The sequence below is a fragment of the Lathyrus oleraceus genome, chromosome 1 (genome assembly GCF_024323335.1).
Source record: "Lathyrus oleraceus cultivar Zhongwan6 chromosome 1, CAAS_Psat_ZW6_1.0, whole genome shotgun sequence".
Taxonomy (NCBI): Eukaryota; Viridiplantae; Streptophyta; class Magnoliopsida; order Fabales; family Fabaceae; genus Lathyrus; species Lathyrus oleraceus.
Window position 1 is genome coordinate 213,577,437 of NC_066579.1, and position 22,317 is coordinate 213,599,753.

General features: G+C 35.0%; 1 protein-coding gene, 1 long non-coding RNA gene and 1 pseudogene across 2 annotated transcripts; all 3 read left to right on the forward strand.

Annotated features, from left to right (window-relative positions):
- The first annotated feature begins 2,807 nt into the window (after positions 1-2,807).
- Positions 2,808-4,953, forward strand: LOC127128214 (uncharacterized). Its single transcript, XR_007805777.1, has 4 exons — positions 2,808-3,520; positions 3,588-3,774; positions 4,114-4,337; positions 4,633-4,953. It is a non-coding gene; the product is annotated as an uncharacterized LOC127128214 (long non-coding RNA).
- An 8,288-nt stretch (positions 4,954-13,241) lies between these two features.
- LOC127128204 (uncharacterized) lies at positions 13,242-15,592 on the forward strand. Its single transcript, XM_051057438.1, has 2 exons — positions 13,242-13,838; positions 14,743-15,592. Exons 1-2 carry the CDS (start codon positions 13,257-13,259, stop codon positions 14,746-14,748), a joined length of 588 nt encoding a protein of 195 aa, XP_050913395.1. The 5' UTR covers positions 13,242-13,256; the 3' UTR covers positions 14,749-15,592.
- A 3,028-nt stretch (positions 15,593-18,620) lies between these two features.
- Positions 18,621-20,889, forward strand: LOC127100504 (uncharacterized; annotated as a pseudogene).
- The last annotated feature ends 1,428 nt before the right edge of the window (positions 20,890-22,317 follow it).

Here is a 22,317-nt window from a genome sequence, read left to right on the forward strand (position 1 = left end):
AAAGTGTTGTTTGAACTCCAATAAGGGGTGAAAACATGAACCCAAGAGTAAAACTGGTATGAACCAACACGTGAGGGTCTACAACACTGTATTGGAATAACCCAAAAAAGATTGAATAAGTGTTTGGTTACATAGTACAAACAACTATTGGTTCACAAAGAGGTACCAGATGAAACACAAAGGTATAATATATTTGGCTCAAAACAAGTGTATATCACATTAAGTGAATGAAGGTAGAATAATGAGCGAATCATGGAGGTGAACAGAGTGAAGTGACCGAAGTCACAAAATAGGGTATTTGGTGATAAGTGACTGAAGAGGTGTTGTTTGAAACCAAAAGTCAAGGTATATTGGAATCTATAGGAGAAATGGGATTCGTACCATAGAGGGAAACAAGCATCTTACCCAAAAAGAAGGAATCAAATGTCTGGGGACAATCCAAACAACTCTAGATACAAATGCAGACTATTCATTAGGCTTCCTAAAAGGGTGTATATGGGTATCTGAGGAAAGTCTATCTGATTTCAAAGAAATATTATGTCACTAGATAAACGATTTATGATCGAAGGTAGATATTGGATTATGAAAGATATGAGTGGTGCCCTGGGGCTGAAGAAGGAATAATTAGAAGTATGCTCGCCAATGATTCGTATCCTCGAGCCTACGTATTCTCATTATGCAATGAGAAAATCAGAGCAATCGTAGTTCGGAACTACGATAAAATAGAGAGATATACAGTGATGAAAAGTATAACTCCTCAAAATAACTAGCTTCGAATCCAAGAGCAAAACTGGTATGAACCAACAAGTGAGAGCCTATAACACTGGTGGAACGATTGAAAAAAAATATTGACTTAAGTGTTTGATTGCATAGCACAAACAACTCTTGGTTCACAAGGCGGACTGTTTATTAGGCATCCTAAAAGGATGAGTATGAGACCCACAAGAAAATATTGTTGGATGCAAGGAAGATTGTATCACTTACTGGGGTACAAATAATTCGAGATCAAAGAAGAATAGTATTTGGGATCCATAAAGAAATAAACTTTGAACCGAAGAGAGAAAGAGGTATTGACTAGGATGTGGAGGAAACTAGGCATACCCACTCCTGTCATAACCAGCAACAAAGTGAATTAACTATTTGGGTACAAGCCAAACAGCTCTTGGTTCACAAGGCAGACTATTCATTAGGCGTCCTAAAAGGATGAACATGGAAACCAAAGAGAAGTGATATTCGATCTCAAAAAGATGGTATTGATTGATGAATGAAGAATGATTGATTAATAAATAGGGTAGCTCGCGAAGAAACTGGGTTCTCTTGCCTACGTATCCTTATAGTGCAATAAGGAAATCAGAGCTTTCGTAGTTCAGCCCGCTAGGGCTGAAAACAAGGTGATTAAGAAGGCAAAAGAATGATTGAATTGAAATGATTAGAATGGATGATGGACTAATAAGAGACTTGACAATCGATTGATAGTAATCACACTAAAATCTATGAGAAAGGGTGAACGCTTTGAATATTTAGGACCTACGCCCCATACGCAAAGTCGCTCTAGACAAGGATAGGATAAACTTTGTCTCATAATTCCTTATTACTTAAGGCTCATGGCGATTGTTGGTGAAGAATCTTCATTGTTGATTCTTGTATTGGTGTTGCCTTGTATGAAGAAGACTTGGTAGTTTAATTGATTCATACTGTACTAAAGTCTATGAATAAGGACGAACGCTTTGATAATTTGGGGCCTACGCCCCATATGCAAAGTCGCTCTAGATAAGGATAGGGGAAACTCTGTCTCATCATTCCCTATAACTTAAGGCTTATTTCGTACAATTCGAATCGTATTTGCCAAGTGTTGACCTTTGATTTATCTTATATAATCCGCTGCTTGGTGTGACTGAGGATGCCTTGATTGAAGATCTTGACTTGAGGCTTCGAGCTCCACAACTTAGAAGAAAAGTCTTATTAAGTGACCAAGGATCTTTTGGTCACTCAAACTAGACTGTGGGATTATACAATTTCAAAGGATTTAATTGATCGAAATTACTTTTGATCAATTTAAATTGGAGGATTTGAAATGATTTAGGAAACTAGGTTATAACCTAATCTAATGGTTAGAATTAATCAAGCTAATCTAAGGGATCATGCCATAGTTGATTAAAAATTATATGTTAAAATCCTAGGGGAGCATGTTATCGTTAGTCAAAACTCTTTGATTAAAATTCTATGTTAAAAGTGTGAAGGGAATATACAATGTATGCTGAAAATAACAAGATGACCCATAAGGGATAAAATGGTCAATTTACAAAGATATCCAATTATTAGCCCAAATTAAATTCTTATAAAAATCTAATTATAGTCTAAAATTGATTAAGTCTTAAAGTTGGTTTTAACCTAATGTTTAGAAATTAACCAAATTCTATAATCGATTAAAATTCTAATCCTCATTTTAATCTAATTAAAAAATCTATATTAAAATATAATTTGACCTATATTCTAATTAAAACAAAATTCTAATTAAAACTTACAAAATTAATTTCCCTAAGTAAAAATATTAACAAGGAAATAATCTTAATTAACTCTAAAAGGGGATTAGTGTGCAAGTAAACTAAAGATATGGGGGGTGCGGAACTGAAGCTGGACTGCAATCAGTGAATGGGCCTCAGGCCCAATAGCAACAACCCTACAAAATACCGGATGGGTGTAGAATCCGAGAGGATGTGTACCTGGAATCCACCGTTAGGGCCTTAGGCCCAAACCCAAACTCACTCAAGGGACCAAGACTTTCTGCTGAAACATCAAAAGCAAAGAAAGGGACGGTCGATCGCAAACAGAAAGTGACCCTCATTGGCCGCCGACGACACTCCGCCACATCCTCCATCACGCTCGACTTCAAATAATGGCGCCACCGCCTCTCAATAGCAGAGTCCAGTTTGCTCGAACCGCAATCAACATCATGTGACTCACATCCAGGATCCGTCATACATGCTCACACATTCCTCATTTTTGGCGCTTCACTGCGTTTTATGGCATTAGAGCAACGCTTCCGATCCAACATCGACACCGTATCTCGTTCACGTTCAACCTTAAGCTCACCGATTTGGAATCGCCACGTTCTTCATAACGAAGTATCGCGTTTTCCCTCTTCGCTTGTCATTCACCATGTTTATTCATCATCGTCGCGATTCACGGATTCAGAAATTTATCGAATCGGTTCACTCTTCTACGCACACGAACAGAAGAAGAAAATGAAGAACATCGAATCAAAAAGTCACCAGGTACCGCACTTCTGTTTAGTTTCTGCTTGATTTTCCTTGAATCGTTCATTCTGATCTTCCTTTCTTCGTTTTAATGCCTTGCTATTGTGTTCTTGCCTGTGTACTGGAGATGAAATCGGAGAGTGTGAGGGCATTCGAGACGTTGACATGAAGTGTCCAGCAAGCTTTTTGCAGGGAGATGGAAACGTATGATTGTTGCGTTTCTTCTCTCTGATGCACGTTTTGTGAACAGAAAAGAAGAATGAGTAAGGTTTTCGGTTTTCGGTTTTCTTTTTCGGTTCAACTTCTGTTACATCTTCTGTTTTGACTCAGGAGTCAATGAAGAGTGTTGTTGAGAGTGGCGTGAAAATGGAGAATGAAAATCGTAGTTGCGTGATGAAGAGGAGAGTGAAGACTGGAGAAAAGAAGATTGGAGGGAAGAGAAGAAGTACTGAAGAATGGTGAAGTGAAGAATGGGAGAAGAATGATTCTGAACTGAAAATGAAAATGATGGAGCAAGGTATGCTTTTATAGATTTCTGAACTTCTTTTCCTTCTCATTTTGTTCTGGATTTCAGTTAGAGGAGTTAGGGAATGTTAGTTAAGTTGGTTGTGGAATTATGTTATGGATGTTATGAATTGGTTAGACTCAATTTATGTTAGAGTTTTTGGATAATTCTGTTGTGAGTTAATTTGGTAAATATGTTATACTGTTAGGAAATTGTGAACTAAAGTTAATTGTTTTAAATTAGTAAGTAATATGTTCAATTAGTTAGCTTGGTTCTATTTTGCTAGCACAATATTTTTGTTAACCATTTTAAGTGAAAACTTAATGTTATTGAAATGGTTATTTGCTGCAGGGGTAATGATACTTGAAGACGTTTAATGCTGCTATTTACCTGTTGTTCGTGTCGGCGTTTGATTGAGTTGGTTTACGCATTGCCAAGATTTGTTGTCTAAACGGTCCGGGGCTCGACCTACTGCTGTTATTTGATTGATTAAATGTGGTTTGGTTAAAGGTGATGCTCATTGGTTGTTATAATGGCGGAGTTAGCATGTAAACTAAGACTGGTTTTCTGTTAAGGTACTTGTATAAGTTAGAAGTTTTTTTACCCTGTTATAAAAATTTATAGGTTGAAGGTTCATTATGTCACAAGTTTGTAGGGTTTGTAACAGAAAGATAACTATTTTGATTGCTCCAACCATGATTTATTACATCGTCAAACTGCTAATTGACTAACGCTGTGAAATAAGCTATGAACGTGACATGAGCGCCATGAGTTTTGGTCATGTTTGATGTAGGTTTGAAATGAATGATATATATGCTATGATTTAGAATGAATATGGCTCTTACAATATGGTTCCTCTTGGTTTTGTAGGTAGCTTTATGGAAGGGAAATAAAACTTGGTCTTTGAATGACAATGGCATGAAGATGGTGGATGTCTTGGAAATTATTTTAGCATCTTAGGACTTACTTGAATTTAGTATTCCTAGTTTAATTTTGTGACTCTTGAGCTGGATTGGCATTATTTTGAATGTATGGTTTATGTATTGGCATAAAGTGTTGTAACTTGTAATGCAATTTGTGGTTTACGAAAATCAAATACATTTATCAAATGCAAATGTATTTGGAATTATAATGGAATTAAAGTTGTAATACGATGCACTTATTGAATGGAAATAGAATTTAGAAGTGTAAGCGAAATGGCGTTTGGAATTTTAATGTTAGGTTTGAAATTGAATGTTTATTGTTTAGAACTTGTATTGAAAACCATTGGATTGTTAATGTAGTGAATGTTAAAAAAATTGGATGTAGATGCATTGCCTATTGACTTGTAAAAGGGATTTTAATGTTTCATGATAAAACCGGTTGACTTTGGTCAAAGTTGACCAAAAAGTTAACTGTTAACCCAAGTCAACATTCGGTCAAAGTTCAATTTTATTATTTTCTCATGGCATGGACATTGTGATGAATCGTGAATGATTGTGAATGAATGAATGGTTTTGCATGGACATGAATGCAAATAGTCTTCTTATTTTAATGCAAAGGAAGCTTTTGTTTCAAATGGGATTTTCCACAAAACTCCAAATTGCCTTGTTTTGAATCTAGTCATATGGATTTCGAAATGAAATATCGTAGAATTGAATGCAAATGAATACTTATTTGAATGTACCTGTATGGATCCAACATGATACTCATAATCTAAATAAGCAAGCCCCTCCTCCAAAAATTTCACATTTGAATTAAAATGAATCATGTGGACCTGGCATGTACTTATGGGGTTGAATCGATGGGCCATAAAAAAAGGAATGAGAACATAAACAAACATGAGTTAACAAGGCCCTGGGCCAAATGGATTATCAAACCAAAAAAAAACCATGATCAAGAATGGTATGAGGCAAACCATAATGGCCAAGTAGCCCCTTTCTAAGAACTAGAGTTTCGATGAATCCCACGTCCAAAAGCCAACCAACAGGTTTTCACCCCAAGCATAGAGTTCCACACGCAACATCTCAAATCAAAGGACCACAATTGGGGTTTATGGGTCAAATCCATGCACATGAGACCAAGCAAACAACCCCCCGATAAGAGTAAAGTCAAAAGTCATGGTTTGGAGGTACAGATGAATGTATGTCTCACGAGTTGAGGTCCCGAAGCATTGAGTAAATAGGCTTTTTTCACATGATCAACAATACCACAATCTTCAGGCCAAAACCATGACTTTTGTTAACCACGGTCTTGAATTTATGATGTTTATTAGCATGTGTTGATTATGCATGAATGATGCACATGAATGAGTCATGAGTGAGTCTCAGGTTATAGGTCAGGTGAGAAGCAAAAAGGAGGGCAAATTTTGGGGTACAACAGATGCCCCTATTTAATCTTCTTGAACCTGAATACAAGAATTGCGGAAGCTTTTCAGCTATTCAAGGTAGAAAAGGATTAAATACCAACGTATCCTAAAATTTGCCCGTTAAGAGTGGATGTACTGTGATGTGAGTCTTATGGTTTGCCATGCAAGGGTTGGGCTTTGGTTTAGTCAACAAAACTGATTTTTGGATTTTCTTATTTGCACGATTTTATGTTATGCTTTATGAATGATATGCATGAGTGAAATGACGTGATTCGTGCATGATAATAATTTGTGCAATGGTTACGCCAGATGCTCACATAGAGGGAGATGGGGATTCTGGGCTAGGATATGGGATCATCTAGACGTGATTCTCTGACACCTACTTCAAGCTCACTAGCTGTTGTAGCACCTATGAATTTGATATGAAATATGGAGAGAGCTTGTACCTGTGTAGCCTGTCTTTGCCCTTATATACCGGATATTTGTACCAACTGCCCCAGTTACAAGTTATGGCAGTCTCATCGTCTGAGTATTTCAAATTGCCTTGCCCCAACGTCTCGAAACTGTATTCTCCTGATTGACCATCTTGGGAGTGATTGACTTTTTGTGCTCTTGGGGTAGCTTGTCCCAATATGAGCCTTGAAGTAGCTTTTTCCCATATCTGGCTAATTAAGAGAGATTTGTAGAATCTCGACGTGGTTGCCCCAGATTGACTGACTCTTAAAGAGTTCTGAGCCGTGAGATATCAGGGATTTGATCAACCTCCCCAATGTGTAATCTTCCTGGATGTCAAATGCTTGTCCGCAAGTAAACATGCTCATTTTGAAAATGATAATTATAATGTTATGCTCATGCAAGTTTTGAAAACTCAAGTGTGTTCACTAAGATTATGACATCTAGTGAATGAATCACTGTTTAGAATGTCATATCACTATCAATGCAGATGACAGGAAAATCTTTAGGAGTCAGCTTAACGCGATCTTACCATAGTATACTTTTGAAATAAACCATGCTTCAATTAGGTCTTTTGAGGGTTGTAACGTGGTCTGGTTCACGGTTTCAGAAAGAAAGGATAGAAGGCTCAAAACCTATTCTTCATGATGTTCTCCAGTCCTACATTCAGTTATCTTACAACAAGCATCCATCTCTCAAAAAAGGATTTTGAATATCAACAATGATGGTTAAGGAACCCATGAGAGTTTGGAGCGATAGTCACTCACCTATTTTGTGTGTGCAGTCACATGGATTTTCTCTTACTGAGGATTTTGATATTGATCCTCTTGTTCTTTTTCTTTATTTACCCTTGTTTTTGCCTGGGTTTATCCTTTGGGTCGGCCGCCCACCGGGATGCCCTAATTTTTGCCTAAGTCAATCTTGTTTTCAATTTCCCGACTTAGCGGGCTTTTCATTTGCTTTTGATTTTTTTCATTTTGTTTCATCTTTTATTTTTGTACTTGAGCAAATCCCGTGGCACTATTTTCTCGATTTGTTGCACAGGTTGTGACTATCTCACTTCTTTTGTTGGTAAGGGATAACCATTTGAATTGGTGATTTCATCCTCTTGAGAGGGATATGGTATGATTAAACACTTGATGAGATGTTCTCTTTCTGAAATTTGAATGCAAATCTAAACTAACTGAAGACTACCATGCCCCTGGTTAAACATGAGGGTTGTATGTTTTAAACAAAGAAAATCCTACTTCAAGGCCCAAAGGGGTTGAATAGGGTTTAACTTCCTTATATCTCCGATGTTTAGGGATTGAACAATGCCTTACATCATCAGCATAGTCTTATTCAAAAGCATATACGCAACGATCTTGCGTATTTTTAATTGCATCATTCTCTTTTGATTTTATTTTATCAAACAATAGTATGATACTGATAAATAAAATATGAGTAAACACGAATGGATTTAATCAAAACATGCATGTTTATTTCATTATGATCATTATTCAAAACAAGCAAGTTCACAATTGAATAATACATTGTCATACAAGAACATATTACAAATGAAAACATTGAAAAACAACATGATCCCTGGCATAAATGACCTCATTATTCTTCTACAGATATATCCTTTAGCTCTTGATCATTTTTCATCACTGACTGCACTCACACTTTTCGGACTTGACATTGGGCCCTTATTTGGTGAAAGTCAGAGTCTTATGATCTATGAGTTCATGTACTCTTGATTGGAGGGGCCAACATTCCTCAATAGAATGCCCCTTATACCCAGCATGATAAGCACATGAGGTATTGGGATTGTGCTTTGCATGATATGGGAAAGTAACAGGTGGGATTTCCTTTATCTCAATGAGTCCTTCCTTGTTGGACAAGGTAAGGTAGCAGTTGAGCATATGTCATAGGGATCTGATCACGTTGAGGATGCTTTCTATCAAACTGTTTGGTCTACTTTTTCCTTTGATGGTCACGCGACATAGTTTGTTGAGTTTTCAGAATTTGAGCCTGAGGAGACTACTGATACTGGGACGTAACACCAAGTGGAAATGAGTAGCATGACATATGCACCAAAGATATCTGAGACTGAGAGTGAATTTGACGAATGACCACTTGTTGGAACATTTGAGCAGAGTGCCCCAAGCCAGGATTGACGGTCTGATGAGAAGTCTGACCATGACGAACCCTAAATGGGACATGGGATGCCCTAACATAGGCATACTGAGGTGCAACAACCGTAGACGATTCCCCAGGATAGGCCAACAACATTTCAGGATGGTATCCTTGATTTGGATACTGCGTATTAGGTTGGACCACAGGTGCATGAAATCTCAGATGAATTGGAGGACCCTTGTATTCAAACCTCTTCTCAATAGGTGTTTCAGCAATCATATGTGTGAAGCTTAACAACTTCTGATTGATGAGTTCTTGAACTCTAGCCTTGAAAGGGTAATAATTCTCTATTGAATGCCCCACATATCCAGCATGATATCCACATACGACACGAGGGTTATGCTTAAGACCGTAGGGAAATCTAGCAGGCTCGATTTGTTTAGGAACAATTGCCTCAACATTAACCAATATAGGTAGCAGATGTGCGTAACTCATAGGAATTGGATCATAGTGAGGACGTCTCCCTTCTTGATCGTTGTTCTTCTGACTGATTTGCTTCTGCTTCAATTTCTGGTTGTTTTGGGCAGACCTCTGATATGGAAGTACATGTTTCTCTTGAGGAAGAAGTGGCAGGACGCTTGCAGCCACTTTCTGTTTGTTATGTTTCTTCAGACTGTCTTCAATATGTTCATCAATCACAACCTGATTTGGGATGCCTGTCGTCATGCTATCCAAGAATATCCCCAAAACCATGTCAGCTTTGTCAATGCTCTTAGTCTCTTCCGTGATCCTTGTATGATTGGTGTCGGCGAATCGTTGTCTTTCTGACAGAGGAATGGATAAGGTGAGTTTTCTGGTTAACATGCATGAAATGAAAATAATTATGCAACATCCATAGATTCAAAGCCTTAGTGGTATGGCAGCCCAAGTTCCAAACTCCCACATATGTACAACAATGCAATACCATAGGTTAACAACACCAAAAATCTGGATAATATGTGTATACCACCTGATGCAGGATCAAAGGTTCGACGTCAACGAGAACAAAGGTATGTAGGGTTTATGGTTTCCTACAGAAAAATCCCATATCCCCTTCATAGGTAAGTTCTAGTCTTCAAAGGCAACCTAGAAGGTTCCTAGAGTCAACGACCCATTTCGAGATGTTATTGCCTTAGACGAATGACTCATCGAACAATGATGCTCCCAAAAGGATCTACTCTAGGTGTGACATCTCGTGTCGACCATAATCACAAAATAACTCCATGGAAGTCAAACACGACTCTAGTCACGTTACTACCCTGCATATGTACTCAAGCTCGGGTATATAGCTTCTCTCTCATGTATCATAGCCCCAACCCAACAAAGCGTATAAAAGATAATATCCAAGGTGCGAGAATTTAATAATAAAGTAAATAGCGAATAATGTAAAACGAGTAAGGCACAAAGATAAACACCTAAAAACTAGCGAGGAAACAACCTAAACTAGGCTCGACTCCTTTTAGCGACTAGGAAGTACTCCAAGGAGCAAAACTTCCCCAGCAGAGTCGCCACCTGAAGCTAGTGAAAATATACCCGAACATATCGCACGCTCGAACATACAACAGAGTCGCCATCGAACTTTATTTATTCCCGAAGGAAAGGGAAAACATCGATAAAACCCGGGGGAAAGAGATATGTTGGGTAAGGAAGTCGGTTATGCAAGGGAGAGGTATTAGCACCCCAAACATCCATGGTACTCCATGGGAACCGTTTTGATTGATCTCGCTCGAATAGGTGTTATAACTAAAGATTACTCGCAAAAGAATGGGAAAGGAAGAGAAATAGATAAAATGCTCGGTGAGGATTGGGGCCATCATGCCTACATATCCTCATAGTGCAATGAGGAATTCAGAGCTCCGTAGTTCAGAGAACTAATGGCAGGAGATGAAAATAAGTGTGATCAAAGTACGGTATGAACCAAAGGATGAATTGTTGTTTGAACTCCAACAAGGGGTGAAAACATGAACCCAAGAGTAAAACAGGTATGAACTAACACGTGAGGGCCTACAACACTGTATTGGAACAACCGAAAAAAGATTGAATTAAGTGTTTGGTTACATAGTACAAACAACTCTTGGTTCACAAAGAGGTACCAGATGGAGCACAAAGGTATAATATATTTGGCTCAAAACAAGGGTATATCACATTAAGTGAATGAAGGTAGAATAATGAGTGCATCATGGAGATGAACGGAGTGAAGTGACCGAAGTCACAAAATAGGGTATTTGGTGACAAGTGACTGAAGAGGTATAGCCTGAAACCAAAAGTCAAGGTCTATTGGAATCCATAGGAGAAATGGGATTCGTACCATAGAGGGAAACATGCATCTTGGCCAAAACGAAGGATATAAATGTCTAGGAACAATCCAAACAACTCTAGGTATAAATGCGGACTATTCATTAGGCGTCCTAAAAGGGTGTATATGGGTATCCGAGGAAAGTGTATCTGATTTCAAAGAAATAGTATGTGACTGGATGAATGATTTATGATCGAAGGTAGATATTGTATTATGAAAGATATGAGTGGTGCCGTAGGGCTGAAGAAGGAATAATTAGAAGTGTGCTCGCCAAGGATTCGCATCCTCGTGCCTACATATTCTCACTGTGCAATGAGAAAATCAGAGTAATCGTAGTTCGGAACTACGAGAAAATAGAGAGATATACAGTGATGAAAAGTATAACTCGCACCAATATAATGGTATCAAGGGACCTCAAAATAACTAGCTTCAAACCCAAGAGCAAAACTGGCATGAACCAACAAGTGAGGGCCTACAACACTGGTGGAATTACCGGAAAAAAGATTGAATTAAGTGTTTGATTGCATAGCAAAAACAGCTCTTGGTTCACAAAGAGGACTGTTTATTAGGCGTCCTAAAAGGATGAGTATGAGACCCACAAGAAAATATTGTTGGGTGCAAGAAAGAATGCATCACTTGCTGGGGTACAAACAATTCGAGATCAAAGGAGAATAGCATCTGGGATCCATGAAGGAATAAACTTTGAACAGAAGAGTGAAAGAGGTATTGACTAGGATGTGGAGGAAACTAGGCATACCCACTCCTGTCATAACCAACAACAAAGCGAATTAAATGGTTGGGTACAAGCCAAACAACTATTGGTTCACAAGGCTGACTATTCATTAGGCGTCCTAAAAGGATGAAAATGGAAACCAAAGAGAAGTGATATTCGATCTCAAAAAGATGGTATTGATTGATGAATGAAGAATGATTTATTAATAAATAGGGTAGCTCGCAAAGAAACCGGGTTCTCCTGCCTACGTATCCTTATAGTGCAATAAGGAAATCAGAGTTTTTGTAATTCAACCTATTAGGGCTGAAAATAAGGTGATTAAGGAGGAAAAAGAATGATTGAATTATTGAATTGAAATGATTAGAATGAATGATGGAATAATAAGAGACTTGATAGTCGATTGATAGGAATCACACTAAAGTCTATGAGAAAGGGCGAATGCTTTGAATATTTGGAGCCTACGCCCCATACGCAAAGTCACTCTAGACAAGGATAGGATAAACTTCGTCTCATCATTCCTTATTACTTAAGGCTCATGGCGTATGATACTTCTCTTAACTAACAAGTTGTTGGTGAAGAATCTTCATTGTTGATCCTTGTATTGGTCTTGCCTTGTATGAAGAAGACTTGGTAGTTTAATTGATTCATATTATACTAAAGTTTATGAATAAGGGCGATCACTTTGAATATTTGGGGCCTACGCCCCATATGCAAAGTCGCTCTAGACAAGGATAGGAGAAACTCCGTCTCATCATTCCCTATTACTTAAGTCTCATTTCGTACAATTCGAATCATATTTACCAAGTGTTGACCTTTGATTTATCTTGTATAATCCGCTGCTTGGTGTGATTAAGGACGCCTTGGTTGAAGATCTTGACTTGAGGCTTCGAGCTCCACAACTTAGAAGAAAAGTCTTATTAAGTGATCAATGGTCTTTTGGTCACTCAAATTAGACTGTGGGATTATACAATTTCAAATGATTTAATTGATCGAAATTACTTTTGATCAATTTAAACCGGAGAGTTTGAAATGATTTAGGAAACTAGGTTATAACCTAATCGAATGGTTAGAATTAATCAAGCTAATCTAAGGGATCATGCCATAATTGATTAAAAATTCTATGTTAAAATCCTAAGGGAGCATGTTATCATTAGTCAAAATCTAATTATAGCCTAAAATTGATTAAGTCTTAAAGTTGGTTTTAACCTAATGTTTAGAAATTAACCAAATTCTATAATTGATTAAAATTCTAATCCTCATTTTAATCTAATTAAAAAATCTATATTAAAATCTAATTTGAACTATATTCTAATTAAAACAAAATTCGAATTAAAAGTTACAAAATTAATTTCGCTCAGTAAAAATATTAACAAGGAAATAATCTTAATTAACTCTAAAAGGGGTTTAGTGTGCAAGTAAACTAAAGATATGGGGGTGCGGAACTGAAGCTGGACTGCAATCAGTGAATGGGCCTCAGGCCCAATATCAACAACCTTACAAAATACCGGATGGGGTGTAGAATCCGAGAGGGTGTGTACCTGGAATCCACCGTTAGGGCCTTAGGCCCAAACCCAAACTCACTCAAGGGACCAAGACTTTCTGCTGAAACATCAAAAGCAAAGAAAGGGACGGTCGATCGCAAACAGAAAGTGACCCTCATTGGCCGCCGACGACACTCCGCCACATCCTCCATCACGCTCGACTTCAAACAATGGCGCCACCGCCTCTCAATAGCAGAGTCCAGTTTGCTCGAACCGCAATCAACATCATGCGACTCACATCCAGGATCCGTCATCCACGCTCACACATTCCTTATTTTGGGCGCTTCAATGCGTTTTATGGCATTGGAGCAACGCTTCCGATCCAACATCGACGCCGTATCTCGTTCACGTTCAACCTTAAGCTCACCGATTTGGAATCTCCATGTTCTTCATAACGAAGCATCTTGTTTTCCCTCTTCGCTCATCATTCACCATGTTTATTCATCATCGTCACGATTCACGGATTCAGAAATTTATCGAATCAGTTCACTCTTCTATGCACACGAACAGAAGAAGAAAGTGAAGAACGTCGAATCGAAAACTCACCAGGTACCGCACTTCCGTTTAGTTTCTGCTTGATTTTCCTTGAATCGTTCATTATTCTCTTCCTTGCTTCGCTTTAATGCCTTGCTATTGTGTTCTTGCCTGTGTACTGGAGATGAAATCGGAGAGCGTGAGGGCATTCGAGACGTTGAGAGGAAGAGTTCAGCAAGCTTTTTGCAGGGAGATGGCAACGTATGATTGTTGCGTTTCTTCGTTCTGATGCACGTTCTGTGAACGGAAAATAAGAATGAGTAAGGTTTTCGGTTTTCTTTTTCGGTTCAACTCAGTGATGCCGAAATTATGTTACATCTTCTGTTTTGACTCAGGAGTCAGTGAAAAGTGTTGTTGAGAGTGGAGTGAAAATGGAGAATGAAAAGCGTATTTGCAAGATGAAGAGGAGAGTGAAGACTGGAGAGAAGAAGATTGGAGGGAAGAGAAGAAGTATTGAAGAATGGTGAAGTGAAGAATGGGAGAAGAATGATTTTGAACTGAAAATGAAAATGAAGGAGCAAGGCATGCTTTTATAGATTTCTGAACTTCTTTTCCTTCTCATTCTGTTATGGATTTCAGCTAGAGGAGTTTGGGAATGTTAGTTAAGTTGGTTGTGGAATTCTATTATGGATTTCAGTTAGAGGAGTTAGGGAATGTTAGTTAAGTTGGTTGTGGAATTCTGTTATGGATGTTATGAATTGGTCAAACTCAATTTCGGTTAGAGTTTTTGGATAATTCTGTAATGAGTTAATTTGGTAAAGATGTTATACTGTTAGGAAATTGTGAACTAAAGTTAATTGTTTTAAATTAGTAAGTAATATGTTCAATTAGTTAGGTTGGTTCTATTTTGCTAGCACAATATTTTTGTTAACCATTATAAGTGAAAACATAATGTTATTGAAATGGTTATTTGCTGCAGGGGTAATGATACTTGAAGACATTTAATGTTGTTGTTTACCGTGTTTGATTGAGTTGGTTTACGCATTGCCAAGGTTTGTTGTCCAAACGGTCCGGGGCTCGACCTACTGTTGTTATTTGAGTGATTAAATGTGGTTTGGTTAAAGGTGATGCTCATTGGTTGTTATAATGGCGAAGTTAGCATGTAAAATGAGACTGGTTTTCTGTTAAGGTACTTGTATAGGTCAGAAGTTGTTTTACCCTGTTATAAAACTTTATAGGTTGAAGTTCATTATGTCACAAGTTTGTAGGGTTTGTAGCAGGTGGTGGTTCTGGAAGCATCTCAGATCCACTAAACATCTCACGAGTGGTGGATTTAATGGTATGTTTTATGTTGGACTTCTACTTTATGTGATGTAGGACAGGTTGAATGAAATTACATGAAAATTATATCAGAAAGATAACTATTTTGATTGCTCCAACCATGATTTATTACATCGTCAAACTGCTAATTGACTAACGCTATGAAATAAGCTATGAATGTGACAATGAGTGTTGTGAGTTTTGGTCATGTTTGATGTCGGTTTGAAATGAATGAATATATGCTATGATTTGGAATGAATATGGATCTTACAATATGGTTCCTCTTGGTCTTTGAATGACAATGGCATGAAGACGGTGGATGTCTTGGAAATTATTTTAGCATGTTAGGACTTACTTGAATTTAGTCTCCCTAGTTTAATTTTTGTGACTCTTGAGATGGATTGGCATTGTTTTGAATGTATTATGGTTTATGTATTGGCATAAAGTGTTGTAATGCAATTTGTGTCTTACGAAAATCAAATGCAAATGTATTTGGAATTAGAATGGAATTAGAGTTGTATTACGATGCACTTGGAATGAATGGAATTAGAATTTGAATGTGTAAGTGAAATGGCGTTGGGATTTTAATGTTAGGTTTGAAATTGAATGTTTATTGTTTAGAACTTGTATTGAAAACCATTGGATTGTTAATGTAGTAAATGTTAAAAAAATTGGATGTAGATGGATTATTCACCTGTAAAAGAGATTTTAATGGTTCATGATAAAACTGGTTGACTTTGGTCAAAGTTGACCAAAAAGTACAGATGAATGTAGGTCTCAGGAGTTGAGGTCCCTAAGCATCGAGTAAATAGGGTTTTTTCACATGATCAACAATACCACAATCTTCAGGCCAAAACCACGACTTTCGTTAACCACGATCTTGAATCTATGATGTTTATTAGCATGTGTTGATTATGCATGAATGATTCACATGAATGAGTCGAGTGAGTCTCAGGTTATAGGTCATGTGAGAAGCAAACTGGAGGGAAAATTTTGGGATACAACAACCATAATCACTATAGAGATGTAATCAGTTACCTTATCATTGTTCTTCATGCTAAGATCCTCAGATTACTTGCGTAGAGACTGCAACTTTACTTTCTTCACTGGCGTGTCACCACCATAATACTGCAGCGGTGTATTCCTCACTGCCTTTGCCGTCGTCGAATCAACAATCTTCTTAAAGAGCTTCATATTCTTCTTCATCATTTTACGTTGCACATTTCTTTGCGTTATGTTGCATTTTTTACAACTGGCGTGTAACCGTCATTGACGAGATCAAGAAAATCTTGAGCTCCAAACAACACATGCATCTGGATCGATCATCGATTCCAATTCTTTCTGTCGAATACTGGAAGCTCTGTATTCAAGCTACCATTTATGTCGTTCATCATCGTTCTTGTGAAAATCACTCAGTTCTCACTAACACTCGTGTTTCCCAAACTCTGAGAATTAAGATATGTGATTATCTTTGATTTCGATCTTCAATTCAACACAATTTTATTAAACAAAATCAATCACACACCTCACATACAGTCGTATTTCCAGTGAATCATAACCAGAGCTTCGATACCAATTATTGGAGTTAACACTTAATCTCCATTGTTGCATAAGAATTTAAAAACTAACTAAATAAAATACAAACCAAAATACAAACTTAAGTGAGTTGAATTTAAATTACATTACTAACACACAAAACTTCACACTTTTCTTAAATACAAGTTAAGCCAAAACCAAAAACATTTTATTGTTTATTAACGCGCATATATTGACGAGATCAAGAAAATCTTGAGCTCCAAACAACACATGCATCTGGATCGATCATCGATTCCAATTCTTTCTGTCGAATACTGGAAGCTCTGTATTCAAGCTACCATTTATGTCGTTCATCATCGTTCTTGTGAAAATCACTCAGTTCTCACTAACACTCGTGTTTCCCAAACTCTGAGAATTAAGATATGTGATTATCTTTGATTTCGATCTTCAATTCAACACAATTTTATTAAACAAAATCAATCACACACCTCACATACAGTCGTATTTCCAGTGAATCATAACCAGAGCTTCGATACCAATTATTGGAGTTAACACTTAATCTCCATTGTTGCATAAGAATTTAAAAACTAACTAAATAAAATACAAACCAAAATACAAACTTAAGTGAGTTGAATTTAAATTACATTACTAACACACAAAACTTCACACTTTTCTTAAATACAAGTTAAGCCAAAACCAAAAACATTTTATTGTTTATTAACGCGCATATATATATATATATATATATATATATATATATATATATATATATATATATATATATATATATATATATATATATATATATATATAGAGAGAGAGAGAGAGAGAGAGAGAGAGAGAGAGAGAGAGAGAGAGAGAGAGAGAGAGAGAGAGAGAGAGAGAGAGAGAGAGAGAGAGAGAGAGAGAGAGAGAGAGAGAGAGAGAGAGAGAGATAGATAGATAGATAGATAGATAGAGAGATCAAATGACACCAAATTGTTAAACTTAGTACACGACACTTCCGATAATTTTTTACCCTATATTTGTATAACAAAATCCACCATTGAATTGAAAACTGTTATCGTATAGGTCACGCCTATAAAATTTCACATCAATAAAAAATTATTTGATATGTAAAAAAATGATAAAAATTAACGGTTTTCATGAAGTTTTGTAAGACGTTAGTTTTTATTTATCTCGTTGACATGTTAAAGAATTTCCGATTGATATTAAATTTTATAGACATGATCTATATGATAATAGCTTTTAATTAAACGATAAAGTATGTTATACGAATATGCTATAAAGAGTTGTTGGATATATATATATATATATATATATATATATATATATATATATATATATATATATATATATATATATATATATATATATATATATATATATATATATATGGACGGAGGTATTAAGAAAAAAGGATGGGCCCATGCCCCCACCACATTCTTCTATGATTAATATTTAATAATATAAATAATATATTAATATATTTAATGTACTAAAAATTAGGAAGAAAAGTTAATAATGACTCCACTTAATAAAATGATTCAGAGTATCACACGCATCCACATCCATATGCATTTAAAATAAAATTAAAAAATTTAACTCCTATTTCTTTTCATATTCCTATTAATTCTCTTTTACTCTTTCCAAATAGAAACAAACAACTTTTTCGTATTCTTCTTTCTCTCACTCCTTATTCTCTCACTACAAAGTGTCTCTCTATTTCTAACTTCTTCTCCATTGTTGATTTTTTAAAAGGTAATTTTCAAAATTTTAATCTTTATGAATTTATAATTTATTTTTATTATTGTAATAAGAGTAAAATATATATTATTATTTTATTGAGCTTGAGATTGTGTTAATGGCAGCAAATTTATTTTTAGAGTTTTGTAGTATTTGTTTGAAATTGTTGTGTTTGTATCAATTTTATAGTATTATTATGAATTTTATGAATATGATTTTAATTGTGATTTTTTGTTTTGTTTTTAGTAATAAGCAATGGAAAAATATTTCAAAAGAAAATCAACAGAGCAATCATCAACTCCTAATCCTCAAACATCTAATGAACGTCGAAGCCCCAAACTGGGTCCTCCCATGAATTTTTTTTTTTTACAGTTTGAATTGGAAAAACTTCCTAATGATCCCGGTTTAAGACAAAAAATGTCAGATTATCATCTAAGTGATAAAGATGAAATTATAAGATATTATTTGCAAAAGGGTCCTTGTCAACCAAAAGAAATTATTTTTCCACAAAGAAAATTTGGAGATACCTTTCGTAAGTTTAATTCGGGTTGGTATTTAAAATATGGTAGTTGGTTGGAATATAGTCAAAGTGAGGATGCTACATATGCATATTGTTTATAGGTCACATCTTGAAGAACATAAAGGTTGCGGTGATGCCTTTCTAACAGAAAACTTTACAAATTGAAAAAAAAGTGAAAGGTTTCAAGTTCATCTTGGAGATGTAAATAACTCTCATAATCAACCTTTTGGAAATTGTCAAGCTCTAATGAAACAAAAGCAACACATTGAAGGTGTCTTGTGTTAATAGACCAATCAAGTTAAAGAGGACTATCAAATTCATTTGACAGGTATAATTGATTGTACTCGATATTTATTAGCACAAGGCTTAGCTTTTCGTGGTAATGATGAGTCAATTTCATCCAGAAATAAGGGGAATTTTCTTGAACTTATGAATTTTATTGTTAATCATAATGAAAATATTTATAAAGTTTGGAAAAATTGTCGTGGAAATCTTAAGTTAACATCTCCTGATATTCAAAAAGATATTGTTAAAGCTGCTGCAACGGTCACTACTAAAGTTATACTGGATGATCTTGGAGATGATTTATTTTCTATTTTAATTGATGAATCTCGTGATATCTCAGTGAAGGAGCAAATGATTGTGGTTATACGTTATGTAAATAATGAAGGAAAAATTATTGAGCGTTTTCTTGGTGTTGTTCATGTTTCAAATACTAGTGCTCTAACATTGAAATCGGGTTTGGAGTCTTTATTTGCAAAATACAGATTAAGTTTGTCAAGGATACGTGGACAAGGTTATGATGGAGCAAGTAATATGCAGGGTGAATACATTGATCTAAAAAGCTTGATTTTTAAAGAGAATTGTTATGCATTTTTTATTCATTGTTTTGCCCATCAACTCCAATTAGCTCTTGTGACATTAGCAAAAAAACATTCCAAAATTGCTTTATTTTTTAATTTGGTTGCTAATTTGTATAATGTTGTTGGAGCATCATGTAAGCGTCGAGATATTCTTCGTGAAAGTCAAGCTACAAAGGTGAAACAAGCATTGGAACATGGAGAAATCTCTAGTGGGCGTGGCTTGAATCAAGAAATGACAATTAAGAAGGCGGGGGAAACAAGGTGGAGCTCACATTATGGTACATTACTTAGTATAGTTTCTCTATTCTCTTCTATGATTGATGTGCTAGAAATGGATGAGGAAGATGAAACAAATTTAGATAAAAAAGGTGAAGCACTAATGCTGATGAATTATATGCAATCTTTTGAATTTATTTTCATCTTGCACTTGATGAAAATAGTTTTAGGAATTCCATATGATTTATCTCAAGCATTACAAAGAAGTGATCAAGATATTGTAAATGCTATGAAGTTAGTAAAAGTGTCCAAAATAAGGCTAAAAGCTATAAGAGATAATGGTTGGGATTCTTTGTTGAATGATGTTTCATTATTTTGTGAGCATAATGATATTGACATTCTAGATATGGATGACACTTTTCAACCGACACAAAAAAAGTCAAAGAGAAAAATGGAGAAAGTATCTAATTTACACCATTTTCAAGTTGGATTGTTTTATGAAGTGATTGATCGACAACTTCAAGAGTTGAACAATCATTTTACAAAAGTGAATACTGAGTTGCTCATTTGTGTAGCTTGTTTAAGTCCAAGAGATTCATTTTCTGCATTTGATAATGAGAGGTTAATTCATTTAGCTCAATTTTATTCTTCAGAGTTTTCTAAAGTTGAATTATTGGCACGAGATTGTCAGCTTGAAAACTATTTCTTAGATGTATGCTCTGACAATGAATTTTCAGAATTAGAGGGGATGGGTGATCTTTCTATCAAGCTCGTAGAGACCAAAAAACATGTTGTGTACCCGTTGGTATATTTGCTTTTACAGTTATCTCTTATATTACCGGTGACAACTACTACAACTGAAAGAGTTTTCTCTACTATGAATATTATCAAGAATCGAATGCGAAATCGCATGGGTGATGATTGATTAAATGATTGCTTAGTTACTTACATTGAGAGAGATATTTTTGTTGATGTTGAAAATGAGAAAATCATTCAACATTTTCAAAACATGAAAAATCGTAGAGAACAATTATAATTTATATATATATTTTTGAAAATGAAATGTTATATTTATATTGACCCCACAATTCAAAATTTCTGACTCCGTCCATATATATATATATATATATATATATATATATATATATATATAATAGCTTTCAATTCATCTTCATTTATATTATTTATATAATATAATAGCTTTCAATTCATCTTCATTTATTTTATTTATAATATAATAGCTTTCAATTCATCTTCATTTATTTGATTTATATAATATAATAGTTTTCCTTCATCTTCATATATATATATATATATATATATATATATATATATATATATATATATATATATATATATATATATATATATATATATATATATATATATATATATATATATATATATATATATATATATATATATATAAACTAGCAAAAGGTGAGTTACTATTTATAGGATACTGTTTATTGCATTTGAAGATGAACTGAACAATGTCTCAACTTGTTTGTGTTCAGTGTTCGTCACGAATCTTGTTGTGTTGGTTCTTGCTTTTGGCCGTATTATTAGGAAGCCAACACTTATATAACTCGTCATATATTATTTATTCAAAAAATTGCTGCAATCCTATAGGAATGTAGTACATTATTTTTATTTTTTAAGTATAAATCAAATTACATGTTGATCTCAGAAAAAAAACGATAGATAGATAAATATACTGACAGATAGATAGATATAGAGAATTACAATATGATCAATGATTCTTAAAAATGTCATTACAATTAGTTAATACTTTGAATTTAAATCATATTTCTATAAAGATACTTCGGTCAATAAACAAATTGATTTATTTTGCAAATATATTTAAAAAAATTAAAGTGTGTTAAAAGCATGTTAGAATTTACAATTTCCACATGTTTTAATTATTTAGTGTATAATTGTCATGATTGCAAGATATTTGAAGAAAATTAAAAGATTTAACTGTATTGTACTACAATTATACAATTTGTATACTCTTATTTAATTGTGCAAAATGAGTCCTCAAAGTCCACCGACTTAATGTCTAATTTTTAATGTGACATTTTATGTGGCCAATTTGAGCATTAGTTGATTCTCATTTAAGTTATAACTTGACAAGTTTCTTTAGCTACATGAAGTTGTCAAATTGGCATTAAGTCAGTGTCAACAAAGATTCACCTTTGTCATGTCAAACAAGCTATTGAAATTAAGAATTACAACTTAATTTACACAATTAAAACCTATTGTTTTATAAAAAAAAAATCTTTTGTCAAAGGAAGACAATTAAAAATTTAAAAACAAAAATATTAAAGGTTTTCAATAAAAAAAATCAAAG

Bases quoted from the DNA above. Each gene is read 5' to 3' on its own strand.
- LOC127128204 (XM_051057438.1), top strand. From the start codon at position 13,257: ATGGGGTGTAGAATCCGAGAGGGTGTGTACCTGGAATCCACCGTTAGG.